This window comes from Colossoma macropomum, unplaced genomic scaffold, assembly GCF_904425465.1.
Source record: "Colossoma macropomum unplaced genomic scaffold, Colossoma_macropomum, whole genome shotgun sequence".
NCBI lineage: Eukaryota > Metazoa > Chordata > Actinopteri > Characiformes > Serrasalmidae > Colossoma > Colossoma macropomum.
In genome coordinates, this window is record NW_023494796.1 from 14214140 (window position 1) to 14241586 (window position 27447).

Sequence of the window (27447 nt, forward strand, 5' to 3'; positions counted from 1 at the left end):
TATTCACTTTTCCTGTTTTCATTTTGTAAGGTCTCAGAGCTTATTTGACTCATTAGGTTTTTATCCAAGTTGAGAGTAAACAGGTGTAGAGTAGAGAAATTATGTAACCCTTCAAACCTCTTAGAATGTTGCACTTACACTCAACAGTCAAGGGCTCATCTAAGCAGCATACTAAGGATCTGAAACTATAGATAATTGACTCCTACAAAGCAAGAGAAGACTATTAAAAAAATCTAAATACTTTGTAAATTTTGACTGTCTGAAATTCCATTTAAAAAGGTTAAGGATAACTGTTGAAGTCGAGATAAAACCTGGAAGACTAGGAAAGAATCTGCTCATAGAGTGATCAGGTATCCAAAGCAAAACCCCACATCACTGCAAAGGACCTGCAGTGAAATTTGTCTGGCGCAGAGACAGTGATGCATTGGTGCACTGTGCAATGTTGTTGGGAAAACATTATCTAAATGGAAGGACATCAGAAAGGTACATCAGAAGGTAACCTGAACTGTGATCTCATTACAAAAGTCAACGCCTGCAACATAACACCTACATAAACCATGGAATCCCTAATCGCGTTTCGTTTTATTCTGTTCATTTCTTTGAGTTTTCGAGTGCGTCTGTGGGAAGACCATTTGTGAGGTCAGACACACTGATGTTGGACATGAGGGTGTGGCTCGCAATCTCCGTTCTAGTTCATCCCATAGGTGTTTGATGGGGTTGAGGTCAGGGCTCTGGGCCAGTCAAGTTCTTCCTCACCAAACGTACCCAAACATGACTTTATGGACCTTGACCTTCATGCTGGAACAGAAAAGGGCCCTCCCCAAACTGTTCCCACATGGTTGGAAGCATACAAAATGTCCAAAATGTCTTAGTATGCTGAAGCATTAAGATTTTCCTTCACTGGAACTAAGGGGCCTAGGCCAACCCCTGAAAAACAACCACATAGCATTATCCCTCCTCCACCAAACTTTACAATTGGCACAGTGAAGTCAGGCAGGTAACATTCTCCTGTCATTCACCAAACTCAGACTGGTCCACCAAACTGACAGACAGAGAAGCGCAATTCGTCACTCCACAGAAGACATTTCCACTGCTGCAGAGTCCAGTGGCAGTGTGCTTTACACCACTACGATGTACTTCAGACCCCTCCTTGCAGAGTTATAGATAGTTCTGAAATCCAAAGAAGATTGTTTTTCAACTTAAAAAAATAAATAAAAAATCACTTAACGTGATAAGAACCATCATATCTCCCACTCAGTCTCTCCAAGACTGTGGGCATGACACACTGGGGGGCATTCGTTATGGAGTCACACATGAGCAATAGCAGTAACAACAAAAGTCTATCCACAGCAAGACAGCAGTGAAGATTTATGCATATCAGTTATTTGTAGATATTGTTGCCTCATTATAGCACTTTATAATCCATTCTGTTTAGTCACATTACATAAAAAAATATTTTGCATGATGTCATTGTTCACATCACTGCTGCTTAAGGTTTAGCACCCTTAACTTTAAACACCCCTCCCACATCCCTGCTTAGCCCTGGTAACCTGGATTAGTTTTACTAGAAGGTCCAGCAACGTAATTCGTGTGTGATTTTACTGGCTGATTCATAAGGGACAAAGAATCTGTGCAATCTGCCCAAACTGCCTCAGATAGCCCAGATTGAAACAATTTGGACATCCATGTTTTCTTAAGATTTGAATTTAACGGATCTAAACAAACAAAAAACAAACAAAAAACAATCCTACAGTTAATACCAGATAGAAAGTGGGCTCATTCAACTTCAGAAATGTCAGCCAACAAGACAGAAATTGCACTGCCTTGCGAGAGTTTCAGATATTTAAATTTCATTCTTGTTCTAATTAGCCATTCCCCCAAAATGTTTTAGATAACAGTAGCCCCGTTTTGAGGATAAAAAAAAAACGTGCCAAAAACTAAATTTTCGCATTTAGCCATTTTTCTTGGTCACCGAAAACAGAAGTGCTGTTGTCTATTAAAAGGATTTGTTATTTCATTACTATGAGGTCAATTTAAACAGACTTCTATTACTGAAGGAGCTCTGAGTTTCACAAATTATAGAAGGTAATGTGTTCTGTAACTTTTACTTAGTAGACTTGTAAAAATAGACAGGGCAGATTCGTAGTACATTAAAATCACAAATCTCACTTGTATTTACTCAAATTACAGTCCCTCCTCTGGCTCGACAAGGGCATTATTCTATAATTTCTATATTTCTAGAAATTTCTTATTCCATAATTAATGCATAATACTTATGTAACACCTAACAGTAAGGCTGCACGACATAAAATGTGAAGTCTGATAAAGTTGTCGCATAACCCAATGACATAAGAAGCAATAAATTATTATTAAAAATAACGTGCATCTGACTTGATATGATGCAAGTACAGACTTTTTGTTGGATGTGAGAACAGAAATCTAACTAACCTCTCCTTTAAGCAAGCAGCCATATACAAAATTATAAAGGCAACATTGAGCAACATTGGCAACAACTATTGAGCAAAATAAAAAAAAAAGAAATGCTAACAGCTACTAACATCAGAACTGCAAGCACATTTTAGGTGCACCAAAAGGCAGAGAAACAGTCGGTATTACCTCAACAGCGTTTTCTACAAAGCCTACAAAAACAAACAAATATATACTTACTTATATAGGTACACAAGACCAGTCAAGTCAAGTCAAAGTTTATTTATGTAGCACTTTTTACAACAGGCATTGTCACAAAGCAGCGTTACAGTAAAAATCTGGGTTTGAGCCCCCATGAGCAAGCCAATGGCAAGAGAGGCAAGAAAAAACTCAAGGAAGAAACCTTGAGAGGAACCAAGACTCAAAAGGGGAACCCATCCTCCTCTAGATGACACCAGAAAGCTAAACAATAACACAAGAGCAGTATGAACAGAGAATAAGGTTGTACCATTAGTATAAATATTAAAATACAGAAAGGGAGGAAAAGCAGGTGAAGCAATGGCTATAATTAAATAGTTCGAGTCATGCAGCAGTATCATCAGGAGGGTCAAGGGTATGCATAACCCAATGAAACATTATTATTTCTATGTACTAATAGTAAGCCAGCACCTTGTGATTCAAGTAGGCATGATGGTTCTTAATAAGAGAAGTTCACTCAGGTACTGAGGGCCATTTAGAGCTTCATATGTCAGTAAAAAAATGTTATACTCAATGTGGAATTTACCTGGCCACTGGTGTAGGCTTGATAAAACTGGTCTGCTATGTTCAAACTTTCTAGTTCTTATAAGGACTCTGGCTGGAGCATTCTGAACTAACTGAAGCTTGTTAAGGCTTTTACCGGAACATCCAGAAAGCAAGGTATTACAGCCTTGAGGTAATAAATGCATGAACTAGCTTTTCTGCACCCTGTGCATTTTCCACATTTAGTGCATTTCTTAATTTGGCAATATTAGACTATTCTAGTGATATTGGATATATGTACGTCGACAGATCAGGATTGATTGTGAAATCACTTTTTTTTTTCTTCAAGATGTACCTGATACAACTAAGACTATTAATTATTATTATTATTGTTATTAACCTCTGTTTTGTCTGAGTTGATTAGGAGGAAGTTACTCAACATGCAGTCTTTTATGTCTTTTACACAGTCCTCAATCTTAAGTTAATGTTTATCATCACGTTTCGTCAATGTATACAATTGCAAATGTCATTGCAAAGTGGTTTAATTGTTCACATATTGATTAGGTTAGCAGAACAAAGTGACTGACTTTCCTACACTGATGGCTATCTAAGAGACTAGGAGCGACAGGGAATGATAGCAGCACCCAGTGGATACCATCCCAGCTCAAAAGACCAGGCTTGCCCTCAAAAGTAGACCACTTGCACCACTTGGACAACCAGCAATTCAGCGACCATAAACTGCTGTAGATTTCAGTGCAATGTTTAACTGGGGTGGGGCCAGAGCATATTATGGCATCAGACATCGTCTGGGCTAATTTGCACACCTCTAATGTTTTCTTTAGTTATTTCTGACTGCCGCAGACAACATGAATGACTAGCTAGCAGCTTCAGGTTACCTCTAATGTCCCGTGCACTGGCTCCCGTCATACAACTAGCTGCTACTGGCAGCTCTAAAAGGGAAGTTATTTTCACATGCTGTTAAATAGAATCACTTGTAACCAGAGCTCTTTCAATAGGCATCTTAGAAGTGTCTGAGTAGGGCAAACCTGTTGGACCAGGTGGGACCAGGAGTGCTGCTCAGGTGGGGAAGCTTTAGCATGAGCTTCAGCTTTGCAACTATGCTGCCAAGACGCTACCCATTCGCCCCTCTGTGAGAGTGCTGCTGCACGAGTTGAGGGCGTGCTAACTTTCTCTGAGGCACCCAGAGCTTTTAACAGCGAGTCTGAGCCCTAATGACTAGCCCTGCTCTTTCCTAATTTCCGTATGCACACCTCTAACTGTATAATCTTCTCCATCAAAAAAGACACTAACTTACTTTCTCACAAACGACGCTTGTAACACTGCTGTCACTAGTTACTGACAAAAGAGACATAGCTAAACATGCTGCACTCAGAGCACAGCAACCACTCATAGTCTGCCATACTAACACTTACATTGCTTTGTCAGCTGATTTGAGTCCTTTCCAGGTGTCTTCCGAATCCACTAAGAGAAAAAAGAGACCTCCAAAGGCCAGCAGTTGTATTTTTGTGAGTAATATGGAACAACTACTTGAAAATGTAAAAATGTAAAAAAAAAACAGCAAGAGACTAACAAGAAAGAGTAGAGAAAATAGCAAACACTCCCGTCAGCAACATAAACTTTGTCACATGATGAAAAAATATTTTTTGTTTATTTATATATTTATTTTTGCTGAGTTGTGACAGTAGCCATTACTGTCTTACACACTTAATACACAATACTGGGTGTGAGAACAATGTTTAATGTGTTTTTACAGGCTTGTAGTTCAGGATGGAGTTTTTGAGGTGTGCTCGTGCATTTTGTAGTTGGCGATTTAGCCAGATGGTTAAGTTACTCGTCCCCCATGTGGGGGCAGCAGGGTTCAATCCCAGCATAGAGATGCACTCAGTATAACGCCTGGCAATGATATGACGTTTCTCTATTGCTACATGCATGAGGTAATTTAATTTGTCTTTACAGCTCTTAAACTGTGTAGTACAGAAACTCATCACATGATGATGATAAAAATATGATTTATTGTGCACCCCTACCCAAAAGGCAGTATAAAAGTACGTAAAAATACTCATCTATTATTCATGATATTGCTTTTAACCCTACGTGTATAAATGAACTAAAAATAAATTAACTTCATTGGGCCAATTATTTCACAGTGCCCTGAGAAAACAACAACAATCATACTAATGAGTAATGAGGGCTCCAGTTCAGCTCTTCTGCATACAAGTCATACTTATGCCCAGGAGTTTCAACATTAAAATAACAGAAAAATTGCACTTATTTACACAGAGTTGAAATCACAGTATACATGCTGCCTTTGAGCAGGAGCACAGGCCAAGTCAAATAGTCCACTACGTTGCTATCACAGCAGCTGGAAAAGCTATGACACACCCAGGGTGTGGAGGGGAGCTGCTGAGTCTTGACTAGTTCTGTTTTTCTTACTCCACCCCTGGTGGCATTCAGCAAGCAGGTATCACAGACATTCCTCACGATATTGTGCAATCACACCCTACACACACTTGACTTATTCAGACATATCTGTGCATGGGGTGAGTCTGACTGGGAGAGGGGCTTGTCTGACTAGTGTTCATAATATTGACTGACCATGTTTAAGATGAGAGGATGTCTGAAAGAGATCTGATAATGGTAGGTGACCAACTGAAAAGCAGAAACCAGAGGCAGAGAAAAAGCACTACGATATTGTACTCAAGCACAATTTCTACTACGTGAATTACTCACAATAAAATACCACTGTACTATGTTGCTTTTTCCAACAAGCTCAAGCATCATCCAACAGAGACACCCACACTGCTGATAGCTCCTCATGTGCAATGGGCTTTCTAAACCACATCCCTTTCTATTCTATGACAGATACCTCAGGATTCATTACTAACTCTTCTCTCTTACCTGCTCTGAATGTGATAGCACAACAATAGGAGAGAAACCTGGGGGAAGAAGCCCCCAGGGTAATATGTCCCCAGGTCTCAATCTTATCTTGATATATTATCTGAATGCCTGTGGTCTGATTAATTCAAATATTTCATCTAGATCACTACATTCATGGGATTTATTCCTTAAGAAACTTTTTGGGGTCAGCTGATCTCATTTTTTGCAACTGAAAAATAGTGATCTATGTATTTGTACTAACTTTTAAAAGAAAAGTTATATATCATTATGATAGCATTACACGATAGCTACAGACACTGTTAACTAAAATCAGCAAAGATTTTTACCCATCTTGTTGGAGATGAGTTTGTATGTGAGTTTTACAGCTTGGCAGAGTTACATCCACATATCATTGGTCCCGTCATGCACAACAATAATTTACGCCTACCACTGTTGAATATATGAAAAAATATACAGACAAGGTTAAATGCCATTATGTTGTTTAAACTGTTATTATTATCATCGTAATAATAATAATAAACAACAACAATAATAAACAACAACAACAACAACAACAGCAGATTAATATAGTAATTCAATTTGAGGAAACAATGCAAAGACAAAAACCTATTTGACTTACAAAAGTATACACTCTGTAAAACTTGATGAAATTGATACAAGACTCAAAAGGGACTTCTTATCCCAAATAGGGGGGCTTCTTAAAGATTTTCTTTTCTGTGCAGAACTAAAAACAGAACTGTCTGCTGTCCCAGTTTATTTCTCCTAATGTTTTTTGTGCTGTACATAAACTCATGCACAGGTTAGCCTTCTCAGAGTTTAGCTTCACAGTAAATGGACACCTTTCTCAAGTGTGACATTTCCCCTAATGGGCTTTCTTATCTTAGCATCTTTAAATGAGAAGAATGTATTTGTGCCCTTCAAGCCATTCAGTCAGAGTTTATCAAGCTTAAAATTAGGGTGGCACCAAAACGATGCCATATCAGTAACAGCACTGACACTGGCATTGAAACGGAGTATTGGTACTGGTAATGAGGAAACTAATACTAATATGTCATTTTAATTTGACACGCATGAATATTTTTGAAATAAAACTTTTTAAAATTAAAAGTTATAATAATTAATCTGTATTTTCCTCTTACCCTAAATGTTCTTGAGCAGACATTTGAAGGTTTGCTTGCTCTGGAGCGTTGAGGTTAATGTAAAATGTTAAAGGTTAATAAGCCTCATCATGCAATCATGCAAACTGCAAGCCTAAATCATCACACCCTTGCCTCAAACCCTCAAAGTGGTTAAGTAACATTAAACTAATTTGGTAATGTGGTTTCTGACTCTGTAAGACATACTGTTATCTATAAAAATAGCCAGAAGTACAGACAAGAATCAGGCGTCAAGGTGTCTGCTACAGGGTTTGTACACTTTTTAAATAGTGCAATTCCATGATTTTCCATGACATTAAATAAAATTTCCATACCAAAAAGAGGAGATTAACATCAGCATTTCATCATAAGACGTTCTGGTGATGAATGAGAAAAGCGTGAGTTCTCCTTCTGCACCGATAATCTGCTGAAAGACTTCTCTTATTTAGAATAGAGCTGTACAAGACACTATTCTTATGGCAATATTATTCAGCTGAGACTGGGGTGAGATGATTCAGACACAAGAGTTAAGCCATACATTTGACATTTTGATCAAAGTGAGAAAATCTGAGGGTTATTTCTCAGGAGCCAAATTTCAGAAACAGGAGAAAATGGCTAAAGTCTCACCCTGATTTCAATCTGAACTTAACCACATCTAGGAGAAGTACCCGATCTAATTTAGAAAATTTCTCTCCTCTGAGGTGAGATGTTTTAAAATACCATGATATTAAATTTTACTAGGAACTGCCCAGCACTAATTTTATATATAGACAGCTGTTAAGAGAAGAAAAAAGACCTACATTATCTATATATCAATTTAATATTTAAATTAGCAAGTAAGTCAAAACACAGCTTAAATGGAATGACTGCAAGTGAAATTGAATTCTGACCCACGTACAAATACCTGCACCCGGTTTAACAATCTGACCTCAGAGAACAGATCTGTCAGTTTGCTCAATACAAAGACTATGTGCCACGACAGTGCACAGGGTCAAAAGCGCTGTGATTGTGCCATTTTTGCATCAAAACCCAACTTAGGTCTTGGTGTGAGAAGCACCAACAGTACGTTTTTCTTCTTACGTTTGCCTTCTCCAGTGTTGGAATGTCCAAAACATCTTCCACGATACACTCGTCCTGAATATTACACCAATTCACATTAACAACATAGTAAAGGTAGTCCATGTGCAGATACATTACTCTTGAATTTCGATGCTTTTTGCGATCTAGACTCTTCAGTGCTCTAAATGTGCTGATAATAAACTGCATCGGGGCAAAGTCCAGGAAATTCCATGTCTTTTCCAGGACTGGAAAACCAAATTTTGATATTCGACAGTATTTCATGATCGTACAAACCCTGTGCAACTGTTTCCAACTTTGTAACACACCTCTGTGTATTTTTAGATAAAAGTATGTCATACAGTGTTAGAAATAACAACCACAGCTCTCACTTTCTACACAAACAGGCAAAAACTGTGGCTTCCTGTACCTTTAATACACATAGGGTTGTCAGGCGAGAGTTCTTTCGTCTGTTTGGACTGGCCTTGTCTGCTCTCCCGGAACAGCCTCACTCTCTGTTCTACAGCATCCTTTGTCAAAGCACCAACCTCCTGCAGAAAGGACAAAAAGCTGGTCACGCAGCATACACAGGGAGTTCATTTGTCAGTATGACTGACAAGTAGCAGTTAATATTCTGGACAACTTTTTGAAGTGTTTCGGTTAGAAAAACCCTACAAGAATATTGAAAATGACCAAATCTATTAGGCTATGTATAGTGCATGCATGCAGACAGTTCTAAAGCCACTCAAGTTAACAGAAATATGTCTTCATAATATGGGTCGTCTTCTGTCAGTGAACAGTTGTGTTGGCGGCAACAGATGCTTTCAATTTATGGAAAAAGCCTTGTTACTGCTCTTCTACCAACAAAATTGATCTTTCAAAAGATTTTTTGTCATGAACATGGAACAAAACATATTTGGCTCCTGAGCCTACTCTACATAAAGCATTGATAAGACAAATTAAAATTAGAAGTCAAGCATGAACTCCTATAAAGTAATTTCCCTATCCACCTCATCATGAAGGCCACCTCATTCTCATACCTCTTTGTGCTCCTGCAAGAACCATGTGCTGCCATTTTGACTTCCTTGAGGCAGAATGTGAACATCTACCAGCACAACAAACTTTCCACACTGAGAGAGAGAGAGAGAGAGAGAGAGAGAAAAAAACAAGCATGTAAAAAGCATCATTAGCCACTACCAGTTCTGGATTATCTGGTCAATCAGAATCAGTTAAACTATATGTTGGCTGTGAGGTTTCTATGCATCTTACATATATACAACCTTTCTGGTCTGGATTACCCTGGTGGTTATTTCTCTCTCTTGTGGATAATGATTTTTGGTTTTGGCCTTGTGATATCTGGTTGTCTTTTGCATGGAATATTATGATGTCCAGACTTGAACAACCAGGATTTACCCTGGTTACACTGACTCTTGCTAATAAACAGACCATGCGCTTGCAAGATTATGCTGTCACAGAGAAATATGCCACATTATAAAAGCAGACGGTTCAGTGCAATATAGTAAAATGTAAAGGTTACAATGCTCTCCTTACTTTACCCATCAGCAGGATGGAATTTCAAGGTCTTCACAAAGATCTACAGAAAGAGCTAATATGCTGTGACAATTCTTTGACTCCACACACTGATTCACCGAACCATTTATTTAGATAACTTTTTCTGCTGTACAAACTAGGGGTAGGAAGCACAGGGCATCTCATGATACAAAATCACGATACACTGCCCACAATGATATCATCACGATAATGCGATTTTGTGATACTTGATATATTGCAAGACCATCCTCTATGATTCATTATAAAATAAAAAATATAAATATAAAATAAAAAATAAAATATAAAAAATAAAATATAAAATAAAATACTCCTAAATAGGCAAATACGAATTATGTATTTATTAGCATCAGTTTTACAGAATTTGACAACCAATATGAAATAATGTAAAACAAAGCAGATAGCTTAGCTTCATGCCTCATTAACATACACTGACTGTGTGTATCATCACTCCAATGTAAAATAGCCATAAACTGCCAGAAAGCAGAGCAGTTCTGGGGTTAAAACGTCTAAAGGTTCTAAAGAACACAACTGTGCCTCGCTAAAATCTTTTCTAAAATCTTTTTTAACAGAGGTTGACTTCAAGCTGTTTTCTCAATAACCAGATCAGGATGAAGACAAAGAAGATGGCTATGCATGTTTGTTGTGTTGCCTGTGTACTTTAACAAGACAGTTCTAGCAAGGTGCACAGTCTTTGTCTATTTCATTTGTCCATTCAATGTTGTAAAAGCCAAAGTGGGTCCAGGCCTTCAACTTTAAAGAGGACAATGCCTGCCTCATATGTTTTCCCCTTGTGCCATTTCCCCCTTGGGTTTCTTTTTCTTCACTGCAGGTTTACTGTATTCATTTGATTAGCACCTTAGCGCCACTATGTGGAGTCATGAAGGAGTGAATCTGGTAAATGAAATTGGAGGGGAAGTCCGTTTAGAGAGTTTACAGTGCATGCATGTTTCAATAATACATTGATATTTGGTGCCAGTGTATCGATAACATATCGCAAAAGAATATAAAATTTATATTTTATTCCACCCCTAGTACAAAACTCATCTGCACGCCACTGACCCTCCTGATGATACTGCTGCATTTTTAAATCATAGACTGCTGTTATTGTTTGTTATCCAGTGTTGACCAGAGGAGTATGGGTTGCCATTTTAAATCTTGGTTCCTCTCAAGGCTTCTTCCTCTTGCTCTTAGGGAGTTTTCCTTGCCACTGACTTGATCCAGATTTTTTTTCTGTAAAGCTGCTTTGTGACCATGCCTGTTGTAAAAAGTGCCATATAAATAAACTTTGACTTGACTTGAGATAACCTGATCCAAGCATGCAGTCACCTACTGAGAAATTCACCTGTCACAGCTTCAGTGCTTCCTTTAGGACTGGCCAAATGCCTATGCAGATGGGGAAAACCTCCCTTATGCAGGCCAAGTGTCAAGGACAGAACACCAAGAGAAGACGTAGAGATAAGTGGAAAACTGTTAAAGTTTCCCAGCTCCCAGGCTGGTAGAGCTGGGGCTCAGCTCATAAACACTGGATGCAATATTTATATTTTTTCATAATGAGCATTTTAATTGGCTTCCATGTCGATAAAAAGTTTTTTTTTCTTTAATACAACCGTGAGTGGGAAAAATACACTCCTGTGATTAAAATAAGCAGTACATGTTTGAGTACAACCACGCAACATATCTGTAGCCTGTCTCATCTTCATTTCCAAAAGTTTATACTGCCTGAAAGCTCCACACACTATGTTGTTCAAATGTTAAGTGTAGAGTATTTCGTTGCATATGCTCTTAATACTCTCTCAAATATCAGGTTTATGTTATATGAACAAATGCTTCCCATCAATGCACCATTTTTCCTAAGGGGGACTGAGACATTTAAATAAAAAAAGGTGGAGGCACAGAGGTTTCTGAGATTTTGTATCAGCATTTCATTACAAGTGGGCTCAGGAACGCTTCCAAAAACCACTGTCACAAGTTATTGCTCATTAGTGCACATGGCTTGGGTGACTGGCACACATGTGAAGGCACCACTAATGCTGTACGATATATACATTTTGGCAACATATGGTGCAATCCAGACTTTTACAGGGAAGGTTTATTTCAGCGAGACAATGCTAAACCACATTCTGCATGTATTACAACAGCATTGCTCCGTATTAAAAGAGTCCAGGTGCTAAACTGGCCTGCCTGCAGTCCAGACCCATCACCCACTGATAACATTTAGTGCATTATGAAATGAAAAATACGACAAAGGAGACCCTGAACTGTTGAGCAGCTGAAATCCTACATCAAACAAGAATGGGAAAACATGTCCTTTTCAAAACGAAAGCAACTGGTGTCCTCAGTTCCCAAACGCTTGCAGAGTGTTGTTAAAAGAAGAGGTGATTCAGAACAGTGGTAAACATGCCCCCATCCCAACTTTTTTGGAACGTGTTGTTGGTATCAAATTCAAAATGGGCATATACTTTTAAAAAAACAATATAATTTCTCATTTCCAACATTTGACATGTTAATTGCATATATCATTGCATTCCATTTTTATTTACATTCTGCACAGTGCCCTAAGTTTTTTGGAAATGGGGTTGTACAAACACACGAGAAACAGTAAAAACATGATTTAATCAGTATTTTCTAATCAGCATCTGAATTTAAATAAAGCCTTAATTACGCTACTATAAAAAACTACCATGTTTTTTCATCCATCTCTTTATTCATGTTTCATACAATTACATCAGAAACCAAACACATATATTCTCTGTACTAATGAAATGTCATCTAAACTTGCCTTAGAGTGAGTGCCAGCAATTATATATTCCATGCTGCATAAGAACAAGGAAATTAAATACATTAGCTTTGTAAAAGTAAAACTAAAATCAAGCTGTTAGCTCATGTACATACGGTAGGTGTAAAGGTCTATTTCTGAGACTCAGAATGACAAACTCCTTATCGAAGAGCAGAATTCTCAAAGCTCTGTGTAACCTTGTCAAGCACAATAAGTCACAAAAGCGCACAACAGCCAGAGCCGTCATGGCCATTTAAGTGGCCGTTACATCTTTTCTGTGAGTTGGCCTGATTATGTTTTACACATGAGTGCAAGTGTGAGCCTGTCACTGTGCTGCCTTGGACCACCCGCAAAGATACAGAAATGAGCCAGAAACCCTCTGACTAGCAAAACCCTAATGCTGCCTGGCAGTTCAAAAGCAACACTGAAGTAATACTGTACATCTTTCCAATAAGTCAGGGATTTTCAATGTTGTGATACAACACAAAAGTTATTTTCCTAACTAAATGAAGTTGCATTATGCGCCATATGTCCAGGTGCTCATCATCTTCTGAAATCAAGGGTAGGGTCGAGAAGTCTGCCCACTTTTTTGCTGCAATAACTCTTCTGAAACACTTGATTGTTGGAACAATGCTGTGAGGATTTGACTGCATTTAGCCACAAGAGCATTAATTAGGTCGGGTACAAATGTTGGATGATTAGTTCTGAACCACAAACGTCACTCCAACTCTTCTCGCACATACCGGAGAGCATTCCAACACTTCAGGGAACGCAATTCCATTGCTTCACAGCCCAGTGTTGTGGGATTTATAACTCCCTAGCTGATGCTTGGTATTGGGCATGGTGACTTAAGTGGCTGCTCCAGGGCTATTCTATTGGCAATGCTTGTCTGGAGATTACACAAGCTGTAAGTGCACCGTAAAAGTAGATAAATTCAGTATTAAGAAGGAGTGTGTGGATACTTTTGGACACAGTGTATTTACCCCAACTGCAGCGGTTTGAGTACTACCAGAAAGATTTACTGGAAAAAGGTGTCAAACCTGGTCCTGGAGGCCCACTGTCCTGTACATTTTAGCACTTTTCCTGCTTTAACACGTCTACTTTAACCCAATAATGGGCTGTAAATGAGCTGATTAGTTGGACCAGGCAAGTTGGGACCAAGGAAAACACAAAAACGTGCAGGGCAATGGGCCTCCAGGACCAGGGTTAAGAAACAGTGGTCTAGGGTATTGTGTGAAAGAAAATGCATAAGCCATTAATACTTTTAATAATTTCTGAGTAGAGGCCTTGAAAATAAGGCCCATCATAAGTGGTTTTTGGCCATATAAGCCAACTGTACTGCACTGTATAAGAGAAGCTGCATGTGCGATCAACAAAAACTAAAGTGGTCAAGTCGGATAAGTGCGTATAAAATTTATTATCAAGTCTGTGTTTCTTTAAGGCCATCTGTAAAGAGATGACATGAGAAAGTGAATTAGAAAGGTGTGTAGGGTAAGGCCCATTGTTCAGCTACACCGTTTGGCAATCCTGTTTCTCTCTCCTTCTCAGTCTCCTCTGTCTCACTCTGTCTTTGCCCATAAGCAGCGATTTATATTATTCTACACCAAAGAAGTCTCTGGTGATTGAGTAAATAAAACATCTTCAACCATTTCTTTTGGCCTCCAAAATCATCTCCAGTCAAACAGGATTACAGCACAGCATTAGCACAGGCAGGCAGTTAAGGCAAAATTCTGCTTCCAAACGGCTTTGTTTTTCACATAAAAGCATATTTTGCTGTAACTGCTGCTCTGTGTTTAAACATGGGCAGGAGTCTTGGAAAACTAAGCAATGGGTGCTCCGCTTGTGACAAAGGAGTGAGACATTTCTTTAACAAATTAGTTATGTAGGCTACCCCTTTTAAGAGTAATTTAGAAATAAAATGATTGTGCTGTAAACAAGAAGTAGCCCAGGGAAAGGGAAACTTCACCGATTTTGCAAAATTACTTAATAATTTGATGGTTTAGATGCAAACAAAATCATTCAGAGTGTTCCAGTGTGAAACGCGCCCCTCTAGAGAAATTGTCTAAAATCCTACCCTCTAGATTCAGAATTGTACACTAGGTACACTAGTACTAGGAACAAGATGTCTGAAGCACTTAATGGCTCTAAAAGCTACATCCCATTATTACACAAAATGGTTAAAAGTTAAGTTGCTTGATACCTGAGACATTGTTTTGTGATAGTTTTATTATAAAGTTTTGGCCTAAAACGTATTTTAGTATAAAAACTACTACTCCAGCATTACTTCCGTGTTTCCTCTCAAAACGGCTTTCTTAACTGAGATCAATGTGCGCAACCTAATGTGCTTTTGTTATTACTAGGCTGTAGCTACAGCCGTTCAACATGGCTAACACTGGCAGCAGCTTTTGTTTACAGGTTATTTTTACAGTTTAGTTACCGATTTTTGCAGATGGCAAAATGTGCAGACGACTTCGATAAGGTCCATTTCCAAATTGTCACAGAGCCAAATCAATTCGAACCAGAACACACAAATGAGTTGCAGCTGCTTGAAGAAGAGAGAGCCAAAAAAGGGAGAGAGAGAGAGACTGAACTCGCCGGCACTGAATCAGAACAACCCAGGGCGAAAGGAAATTGGTGGTGTCAGCAACAAACTACTTGCTACTCTGCTCACCAGTTTATGGTGTAGCCATTTGTGTGTAGCTTCAGAACAATAAGCCACAACTTAAGTATTTCTGGTACTTGTAACAGCAACCAAAAAAAAAAAACAAAAAAAACAAAAAAAAACACACACACACACACACACACACACACACACACACACACACACACACACACACTGTACTGTATTTTCTCTATTTGCATCCTGCTACAGCACATTTCACCACCACTCCGAACAGTTAACCAGCAAGGTGCAACTGTGATCTATCACAGCTCCTCTGATAAATACTCTCATAAGCTATGAGTTTTGCTGACACTGTGTGACGCAACGCCACCAACCCAAACACAAAATGTGTGCAGGGCAGAGAGATACATGCAGGGCGTAAGGAAAAAATGGTACCCAAAAAACAATTTTTTAAATTGAGCACTATTTTTTTCATTATCAGCGTGACATATAAAAACTTTTAAAGACACAGTTCACTTGTCATTTTGGACAACAGATAAAATGGTCATATTTGTAGCGTAGACATATGGATGTCTGGTTCCTAGTACTACAATGGTGAACAATTCTGAATGGGTAAATTTCTCTAGAAAGATCACCCTGGATAAGAGCATCTGCTTAATATGTACAGAGTATGAAGGGGAAAAAAACTGAATGTGGAATTGTCTCTTTCACAGTTCTATTTTAATTAAAACTAAAGTACCAAATTGTAATATTTTGCGATACACATAATATTGTATCTCAGGGCTCTAGACATAAAATTTCACATGGTCACATTTGTGTGAGTGCATGATCATCATTAGGCCGTTTAGGTGCCCCTCCACCAAGGGTACTGCATTTGTCACTGTGGTTGAACGTAGTAGGGGAGCGCAGGGAACAACCTAACGCAGAGCACTTTTTAACACAGACATTTTGTGTTGTTATACAAGGTCAAGCAGTGTGTGCTTCTGGCCACATTACCTAGCCATGGTCTCCCACGAAAATTCTGAGTGATTCGTCAGCCTACAACACAGCACTGTTTTAAAGCATGAGGCAAGCTTACATCAAGCGCTAGATAGGCTTAAGTGCAGCCAACGTACTACGTGATTACATGCCGTTACAACTTAGTTTTCAAATGAAAAGAAAAAATCAGAACACAGGAGTTTTCTTCTACTTTAGCAGTATCTTTCAGATGTTAATATTTGGGTTTAATAAGCATAATTTGTCATTAAGAGTTGGTAAAGCTTTAGTTATTTAGAAATAATGTTCCATATTGTACTGATGTGTTATGTTTATTTGCTGTCCTACACTGGACAAAAATAAATCCGTCATTGTTTGGCAAACAGTCTCATGTCAGTTTTCATATATAATTTGGTGTGTGTTTGTGTATCTATCAACTGTGCTGTCTGTCTTATAGATAGATAATGTATAATGATGTTTAGGTGGAAAATATAGAACAGAATAACAGAATAATATGGAATTAACTTTACACTAATTCATTACACTTTTCTAGCAAGTGTTACAACTAACCCTCTATCTGTTACAATTACCCCATCCATGGAATAAATTGTATCATTGCGCATTTCGCCTTTTTTGGTGAAATTGTACATGAATGGTAGGTGCTAGAAACAAAGTTTAAGGGTTCGTTTGTAGCAGAGATGTGTGTGCTGCTTGTACAAAAACATGATAATTGAAACTAAATTATTTTCAAAATTATTTCACAAAAAAACGAAATGTTTTTTTGCCCCGCTATCCCCTACTTCTTTTTCTTCACTGGCTCAGTCGCTATCTCTCTACCTGCACTGTAGCTGCACAGCACACTGATGAAGTTAGCAATCCATTTACTGTGTTTGAAAGATGAAGCTGTCTCGGCAGAATTGGACTCCCCTTCGCATGCACTCGCATCACGCAGGCACATGGACGCTACAGATTACACTCGCGATTTTGGTTGTTTCTGTGTGTAAGTAACAGTTCATCTTCAATTTTCCTTTACAGTAAACACTAACACAGGGCCCAAAGCCAAACAGACTCTTACACTGATAGTTTAATTTACTGTAACAAACCAAAAGCGCAGCACTCAGGGGACTGAATTCCTAATGGTAAGTACAACAACTTGACATTATAGTATTACTTTTTTCTTGTTATTATTGAATGTTACTTTCATTTCTCTTTTAATAAAATTTTGGAAATACAAAGCATGTGTTTGAGTTCAACAATAAGAATTTTGTCAGGGACAGCAGAACTTTGGCAATGCTATTTTGACATCTTAGAGTACATGTAAAAACATACATGCTGTTATGCTTTGCTTTGATTAGAGAACATTGGGCCTCATTCACCAATATCTTCCTAAGTTTTTTCTTAAATTTGCTCTTCAGAAAGGTCCTAAGAAAAAGTCTACGTTGGATTTCTGAAGCGTTCTTAAACCGCAGAACTGTTTGCAACTTTGTGCTCTTGAGGGTGCACAGATTCTGTTCTGTGCTAGTGGGTATTAAGAAGAAATTTCTTCTTAAGAATGGTTGGTGATCGAGGGCCATTGTTATGTTTTCTTTTAAAATTATACAATAGAAAATGATTTTTTTTGTCAGCCACTACTTGTGGCAGAAAACCATAAGACTAAACTATTGCAAATTATCAAGTCACCGTCAATCTTTACATCAACGCAAAACTATGGTTTGGAAATGAAGACAACTATTCATCAGCATGCAAGGAATAATATGCAAAAAAAAGGTGCGACCAAATCATGTGCTGGTGTGACCAACTGGTGCTACTAGTGGAAAAGTTATTCTATAGCCCTGCATCTCATTTTAATAGTTAGCATACCACAAATTTTTAAAATAGCAAAAAAATCATATTGTGGCTCAATTATTGTGATAACTTTGTATATTCTCCACCCTACGTTGTGCTTGTGAGTCATACCAAATTACATAGATAATATTCCTTGCTCTGTGACTCTATATAGCAGCCAATACAATCAGACTGCTTGTTACAAAGACTGCAGCACAAGAAAGCAGCCAAGAAGATACATGGGTCATGAAGAGTCCTGAGTTTCTGTGGAAAAGGTCTTTGTAGTCACTAATAACATTGTCTTATGTCTCCAGTTATGCCTGCCCTGGATTTAATTGTGTTGCATGTTGTTTTCCCCCTTTTTAACTGCTCTCTTTTTTAAAATCTGAAATATGCCATTACAGCTCAGGACAGGAATGTTCCCAGTGTCAGAGTGGTGGAGAAACATGTTTGCTCTACTTTTTATGCCTTATGGGAGTCTCTGAGCTTCGGAACAGTTATGGAGTCTTGGAAAATTAATTAACACGTAGGTCAGCCCGTATTTCAATCTCAAGCTAACAAGTTCTTGTTCTGGCAAAGAACCAAAATCTGAAATACCTCTTCAAGCAGAACTAAAATGGTATGTTCTCAGTCTAAAATATATGGTGTAACTATGTGAAATGGTGTAATGCATTATGGTAATGAAAATAACTAAGTTGAACAAAAAGCAGGTTAATGCTATGCTAAATAACATGAATGATATTCTTAACTCCTCAACATGGAAAACCTCCTCAATATTCTCCAACATTTACATTAGGTGCAAATGAGTTTGTTTCTTTGTGTGCTACCATTAGATCCCCCCACAAGAAAGAATGAAGGAATGGAATGTTAGCATTTTCATGGTGGAAAGAGGCAGAGCCAAGTTCAGTACAGCCCCATACACGGGTGCTTTTCTCCCCAAGAGGGAGACAGATCACTCACAGACAAAGACTGTTGTGTGCCAAAAACAAGGCAGGGCTCAGTTGGTGCATTCCATCTCATTCTTCATTCTTGAAGCTATGAAAGCAAATCTGTTTGTGTTTCCATAGTTAGGCTTTTTTTAGGAACACAACCCACTGTCAAAAACAATGTCCGAGTCCCATCCACAGGCAGAAGGAAGAGATGTCAAAAACTTATCCTAAAAGCCAATGGTTTTGTTCCAAAAAGCATGTCGAGTTCCTGTTAGATAATATTTAGTTCAGTTTCTAAAAGGGCTGCAAGAACTAATAGTTATTATCAATAACATCAATAAGGGTTGCAACAAACCAGTTTTTTTAGACAAAAAAATATATATATTTAGTGCTCATCTTAATATTACTGCTAAAAAAAAAAAACTAATCTAGGCTATCAGAATATCCTAATTATCATTTTAACGCTGGTAACATTTTTCTGAGGACATTTTTTGCGGGACATTCGCCAGCTTTTTGTTCGACTTTTCCCGTTCCACCTTAAATGGTACAGCAGTCATGTTCTGAACTGCTGCGCCACTGAAGGTGGAACGGGAAAATTCGAACAAGCAGCTGGCGAAAAAGAAGCTGACTTCAGCTTCATGAAGGGTTGAAAGGCATGATATGAGGTTTCTCTATTTCTGCTTAACAGCTGAGTAACATTATTTTTGCTGTTTGACTGAACTAACAGGTCAGTATTTTGTCTTGTTTGCTAATGTTTGTGATAGCTATTCACAGCTGCTGCACCATTTAAGGTGGAATGGTAGCATTCAAACAAGAAGCTGTGAAAAAAACCTAAATTTAGCCTCATAATTTTAACACAGGTAGTATTTATGATAAGGAGTTCCAGCCTATCAAAATATCCCTCCCAGAGGTTTTATTTACGGGTATACCTGTAATTATGCGCTACGGTAGAACATTTTGATAAGGTAGCACAACTCGTCAGAGCACCACTACAGCCCACCTTAGTCTCATGTAGTTAACAAGTGACGTCAAATTGATGCGCAGTAGCTTTAGCTCGCATGTAACAATATTTGTATTATACCTCTTTACGACCTCTTAATTTGGAGGATCCAGTGGTATTCGGGAGAAAAATGTATACAGGACAAAAACATATTAGGTTCTGAACATTTTTATTTAACACAGGGTACGATAGAGGCAATTTTTCGAAAACCCTATTCATTCTGGCCATAGAGAAAAGGAGCTTAGACCCGGAACTCTTAATATGGGCATAATGAGGACTACAGAATTACGCATGACTACAGTGGTCTATAAGGAGCAAAGCGCTGTGGCAATTACCAATAGAAATAGACCATTTTCACGCTCCTATGTTTGTTAATGCGTAAGTGTAAACAATAGCGTTCAAGGGCTTCCAGTCGTGCTGTAAACCCAAAATCACTGCTGCATTCCTAAATGCACCATAATTCAACTAAACATGAGAAGGTTCCGATGGACTGTTCTCTCAAGGCCAGTAAGAGTGTTTATATGTGCGTGTTCCATCATTCTTGTCAGTGACAGTGTAGACTGCTGATTCCCACCTGTCAGCTACTGTCCTTTTTCCTCTTCTTTTTTATTGGCAACAAGCACAAGGTCACCAATTTCGATTGTTTTTCCTTTTGCTCTCCTGTTGTATAGTTTGGCCTGTCTGTTCTGCTCTTTGTTTGCTTGTTCCTGAGCAATCAGAATTGCCCCTCAGACAGCTCTGCCACATATTTGTCATAGATGGTTACGTCAGGATCATTCAGAATGTTCCTAAACAAGATGTCTACTGGAAGATGGGGGATTCTGCCATACATAAAAATGTGCGTAACCTGTTTCATGAACTGTACAATTGTACATGAATGTGAGCGTTTGTAAATGCCTAGACCAATTCATTTTCGTCTCCGGAGACAGAGCCCTTATCATGCTGCCAAATGTGTTCTATTGAAATGCTCAACAGAGCCATTCCCAATAGGATGATATGGGGTTGTATGGGATTTCCTGATACCACCTGTTCTGATGAGCTCAGCAATCAGTTCACTCTCGAAACTTGGTCCCTGATCACTGTGGATCCTCTCAGGGAATCCACAGACACAAAAATACTTGTCCCAGAGAACTTCTGCCACTTGTTTCGTAGATTGGTCTTTGCAAGTGAAGGCCTGAGCCAGCCTGGTAAAATGATCAGTTATGACTAAAACATCGACTGACTTATTATGCGAGTTCTCAGCTGACCAAAAGTCAATGCACACAAGCTCCAGTGGCCTAGAAGTAACAATACTTTCTAATGGCGCTCTACTGTCGGGCTCTAGCACCTTGCTCACAATACAGCACTGACAGTGGCAGACATGGTCCCTAACATCTCTGACCAAAAAAATCTCTGTCTGACAATGCTGAGTGTCCTTGACTGGCTCTGATGGCCAGCACTTTCATCAACCCCTTTTAAAACTGTGTCCTTAAGAGACTCAGGAACAACATATTGATGTTGTTTGACTTTCAAAGTCTGATCTTGAGAGACTCTGTACAGGATACCACTGCGCAATACAAGCTTCTCCCAATATTTCAGGAATCTTTAAACTTGGGCTCTCTTTTAAGATCTCTCTCCTAGAAAGTATCTGCTCCCAATTCCTACTCGTTGTGAGACTGTAGAAGCTGACACTTCTTTCATTGCAACTGTCTGAGACAAAGTGTGAACCGAATGAGCATGTACAGACTGGGCATGATGGATGGAAACATTAAGCTGCTCAGTACATGTATGCGCTGGACTTGCACTCGCAGCTGTATTATTCGATAACCGAAATGTTTTTTCAACTGATGTGCCAGACAATTCTTTGACTTCACTAAGGAGACTTAAGTCCAAGTTGTTGAGGCCAACAGATTCCAGTTTCCCTTTGGCTAAGTCTTTACCTTGCTCTGGATTAGGTTCGGTAAGGTCACAGGGAGTACTCAGAGAGCAGAGAGCAGCTAGCCAGTTCAAAGTCTTCTAATGCAACACAAGGAAAGACATCAGCAAGCTTTGCATTACGTCTCAGCAAAACAGGCTTATCAGAAACGTTCATGATCTTCCGTGGAACCTCTCTGTCTGCCCACAATGGGGTCACGACCCTGGCAACTATGATACCTCTTGGGGCTGAACAAGACGTAGTGGACTCGGTCATGACTGCACTGCCTGGTGAAAGCGAGGTGGTCTTTGGCAGCTTTCCCCAAATGAGATGCTCGCGACCAGGCTCAAGGTAGGTGGCAGAGTTGCACTTCACTGTTCCTATCTTTTCTGGTATCTTATGACCCCTCCAGCGGTGTAAGCCAGGCAGCATGGATAAGAACTGCTCTGTTTCTTCTGTCTGAGAAAGACTTAGGGATGGCTTTCCAGTAATGGTCACATTATGTCGATCCTCATAGAACGTGTTATTACATTGGTTCCCAAAATTAATTCATCATGCTGTCCTTCTACTACTAAAGTAGGCACAATGATTCTGCAGCCATATACTTCCATTTCAACATTAAAGGCTGATCTCGGATTCACACGTCGACCTCCAACACCCACTAGCGTAACATCAGAAGTGAACCGGTCATGATCAATTAGGGCACCTGCATCAAGCAGAGAACGTTCCGGCAATTCATTCATTGTACATGCCATTGAACCACTATCTAACGTGGCACCCAGAGTTACTTTCTTACTAACTCTCACAAGTGTGTAGAATAAACTAGAATAGTCACTTCGGCCGACAATGTGTGTGTTTTGATACACAATGTTCACGCCTCCACCTGAACAGGCATTGTTGGCTGCACACATTAGTTCAGCAAAATCTATTTCATCTGAACGGGAGTTTATGTCCTGACCAGTATTGCCTACACCAAATACAGGTCAGCTAGTTTCCCTGAGCTGGTTTAGAATGTAATCAAAGCCTGTTTGGAGATTGCGGTCTGGAGTGACCAGGAGCTGGACAGCTGAAGCAAAGACGGTCAGACTTGCAATGCGACTGCGTAGAGTGGCTGTTCTCTCCACAGACTTTGCACAGCAGTGAGTTTAAATCATGACGAAATTTCTGCCGACGAACAGAAGGGGCTGAACCGCGTTGCTCCACTTTCAACAGTACCTGTTCCAACATGTTCATCATGCGACCAAGAACACAGTCATCTGATTGTTGGATACTTCGTGAAAGAGAAGGGGTTTGAGAGTGTTGGTCACTAGACTGGGGACAAGCTGAAACCGGACAGGCAGTAGTGCGTGGTAAGGCAGAAGCACAGGAAAGACATGAGAAGCAACCTGGCTGGTTTTTGGCTGTAGTTAAAACTGGGGTACACATTGTTTGGTGCGATTCAGTTTCAATAACTGCAGTGGGAGCATGTGTGGATGTTGGGCTTTGCTGAAGCCCACAATTCTCTCTGGTATTCAATTCAATTCAATTCGCCCTTGAATATCTCTTGATGTCCATTCGTTCATTGGCTTACATTTAAAAATACAAGACAGACCGGGATCAGGGCAGTGTTTTACAAACATGCGAGCCACCTCTCCACTAATGTTCTCCATTTTCCGTCCTTGACGTTGTAGTCCTTCATCATCTGTATCTGCCTCTTTATTAAGCCTGATCCAGTAATCAACAGGGCTTTCCTGGTGCTTGGGCAAAGTGGTATAGAAGTCTTCAAGAGGAAGACATGATGAGGTCTCACTGAAGTAGCATATGATAATGTCATATATGATTTCTGGATTCTGCTTCACACCCAGTGACTCGTTACTCCTCAAAGCTATTTTTACCACATCTCTGGCTTTGCCAATGAATCTGCCTAAAATCTCCTCTGCTTGGTCATTCAACTCACAATTCTGCTTTTTCAGGCATGTCTTAGTCATGTCAACCCACTCTTTGACTGTAAATTTGTCAGTACCATCCCCTCTGAACACTTTGGTCTCGTGTTCAGGTTTAACATGCACAGTCACTTGAGGTGTGTCTCGTCTAACAGAACAGGGAACTGTATTGATCTTTGGTTTGTCAATGTCACTGTCTTTATCAAGGAGTCCTGCTGTCATTAACCTAGCTGCAATTGAGTCTCCTATCTGCATTCCCAACTGACCTACTATATTGGCCAAGTGCTGAAAACTAACACTGTCACTCATCTAAGACTAAACAAAGAAAATAATAATAATCAAAAATAAAATCAGTAAAGAAAGAAAAATAAATCAGGTTATATACATTATATATATATATATATATATATATATATATATATATATACATATTAGAGATGAAACGGTTACCGGTTTCACGGTAAACCGCGGTAAAATTAATGACGGTTAGTAGTACCGTTTGAACTTTAAAGTATCGTTAAAAAAAGTATGTGAAAACTCGGATATTCGGAGATATTTCAGCCTTCTAAGAAGACCAAGTCTGACGTTTGGTCATATTTTGGGTTTTATAAGGATGCAGAAGGAAAGTTAATTGAAGATGACCACCCTGTCTGCAGAACAGGCCTAAAGAAAACAGCGGCGAAAGGGGGCAACACATCAAACCTTACGAGTCATCTTCGCGACCACCACCCGCTACTTGGAAGAATGCAAGGTTAACTTTAACGGAAAAGTCTGTGGAGACTTCGAAATAGAAGAAATGTCACGGTTTGTGTGGTTTAACTTATGCTTATGGTTCGTTAATAATATAAAATGAAGCTTTTAGCGTCAAAAAAAGAAAAACAATCGGTGAATCAACTGTGAATCGAAACTAAAGCTTTTAACACGTATTTCTGTGGAGCAGTGTCTTCAAAATGAGCTCTGGAACGAGACGCTGCAGAGGTTCAATCTGCACAGCTCCCCTTTCTCGCTTGCAGTGTTTACTGTCTGAGAATAACACCGTCTCAAATCACTCAGTGTCCCCTACATAGTGCGCTACTGTTCAAACAAGCACGATCATCATTAACCAGCAGCTGAGTTTTAAATAGGGAATTTGTAACCTATTGTTAATGTTGATTATAGATGACTTAGTCGAACATTTCTTGCACTCTTTGGGTGAAGGATTTGCTATTTCATGATCCACGAAGTGCACTACATAGGGAAGATAGTGTGCTTTGAGACGGGACCTTGCGCGAGTAAACGCTGTGTTTCAGAGATTAAACTTTAGCAGTGTTTCTGCCGCAGCTCAGATGCATGTTAATTTTAAGTTATGTTTTAGTTTTAAAATGCTTTTAGAGAAGCAGCTCCACAGGTGAACTCACACTGAGTTAGTTCTACACTGTCTGCAGCTCACAGCGCGATCATGCAATTCCTCTGTGATTTTGTTTTTCCTGGTGCACTGGATTGATTAGGGGTTCAGCGCCACAACGGCACAATATGCTGCAATTGCAGTTAGGAAAGAAATCCCCCGAGTGCAACACGTCTTAGAAGTAGTCATTTTCCATTAAGACGCACCTCAGAGTTGGTCGCGATTTAATTCTCTATGCAGGGAAATCCCTAGTTATTGTAATTAATAATAATAATAATAATAATAATAATAATAATTATTATTATTATTATAATTATAACAGTAATAATAATAACAACAGTAATAATAATACATTTGCTATTATTCTGTTTACAGAGTATTACAAGTATTGTAAGTAATACAAAAGTAATACTAAAAATGTATTGACCTTATTTTTTAATGTTTATGCAAACAAAAAGTGCATATTGCTGCCAATTCTATTTGTGTTAATATAAAAGTTGGTGAAACGAGTTTCAGTTTGTGTATCAGTATTTATTTTTTAATTTATTTTACTTTTCAACACATTTGAACAATATCGCGATAATACCGATAATCGTGATAATTTTGGTCATGATTAGCGTGATGAGATTTTAATATCGTTTCATCTCTTATACATATATATATATATATATATATATATATATATATATATATATATATATATATACACACCTGCATACACACATACACAATCCGTTTTAAGGTTATGTTTGCTGCAACTGCCCATAGCTCTATTAAAGTGAGAAAAGGCGCCAAAAACCGATGTTGTCTGCATAGAACATTGCCGGTAGCTCCGGCGGGAACTAAAGTATTAAATTCGGTTAAATATGCACTAATACTTGTCAAAAACACAGCACTTAAGCGCTATGACTGTTATTACAGATGATGCTTGCAACAATTAATCTCAAAAGTACATATATCTTCCTAAAATCTGAGATTATTCACAAAGCTTTTTCTACACAATTTACGTCCAGCACAGTATAAAGCGCTGCTGGGGGTAAGGGAAGCGCAAACGGACAAAATTAACAGAAAATGCAGGGTTTTGCCAGTTGCGCGCATGTCAGCAGGGAATTGTAGTCCAAACTAGCACACTGAACTTGTGTGCAGTATTAATATAGCAATAATCAGTATTTATAGAAAAAAAGAAATATAAAACAACAATTTAGCTCTTAATAACAAGAAATATGTAACAAAAAAATTTCTTATGAGCAATAATTTTGGAAAAATTCACACAATTAAGGCCTACAATTATTATTATTAATTCTTTTCTTTTTAGCCCTGTTACACGTCACTTTTTAATGAGGTAACCAACCAAAAAAAGAAAGCGAAACAGAACTGGAGAGTAAACGTGGGCTGCACAGTAGGACAGATTTACTCAAATTTGTAATTAAAAAGGCTCAGCTCAAAGACAAATATTTATTCAGTTACGTATTTACAATCCTGGAGATTGTCATCACAGATGTTTGCTTGAAAATCCCGAGAAACAGACTCCACACCACAGCTTGGTGATTAGTTTACTGTAATGTAGAAAGACAATGCTATGTCTCCGTGCTGGTTGTGGTGTTCAGGGCACTTGCTAATGTTGCTAATGTTTACATGGGCTGTTTAGGGATGTGTGAGGTGGTGTTGAACATAAAGATTTGCTCTGCTCATTCTCCGCTTTGCAAAACTTGCCTCATTTTTTCTGCAAAATACGTTCCGCTGTCAGAATGCAGCTGCTTTGACACAGAGATGCACTGTCAAATGTGGGATGTGCGGCACAGACTTCTGCTGCAGTGTACTCTGTTTACAGGGCTTGCCCTCAGCTCCACACAGCAGTAAACAGAGTCGACAGCGTCAGACGAGCGAAGTCATACAAAGTTCAAATGTTTTTACGTTTTGTGCAATGCGCTTTGGTCAAGGCAAACTAGTCTTTCTGTCCATGTTGAGGGAATTACCAAACATGCCAACTGCTCTCTGCGCTGAAGCCGAAGGAAGATTTTTGAGGGAGGCTGAAAACCTGCGACCCTCTAACACTGCTCTGTTAAACAAAGCATGCGGAAGTTCAATAACGCTACTATTCACAGCCGGATGTGACGACGCAGTGACTGTAAAAAAGGTTTCTTGAGCACTGAACAGTGTGGTATGCACTTTATCTCTGCAGCTGTGAAATGGTACACTCCTTTTTAAGTTCCTAGACAATTGTTTCTACTACAAATTGAACTGACCACATACTGTTTTCCTCACATAC

General features: G+C 38.9%; 1 protein-coding gene across 2 annotated transcripts in view; it reads right to left on the bottom strand.

Moving 5' to 3' along the window:
- The window catches only part of LOC118816475 (SLX4 interacting protein), a 115042-nt gene that overhangs the window by 52077 nt on the left and 35518 nt on the right, over positions 1 to 27447 (bottom strand). For both annotated transcript variants that reach the window (XM_036582876.1, XM_036582877.1), the window contains exons 3-4: positions 9320 to 9409; positions 8710 to 8830 (exon numbers count right to left, since the gene is read on the bottom strand). In XM_036582876.1, the coding sequence (XP_036438769.1) occupies positions 8710 to 8830; positions 9320 to 9409 (211 nt within the window). The remainder of the gene's footprint in view (positions 1 to 8709; positions 8831 to 9319; positions 9410 to 27447) is intronic.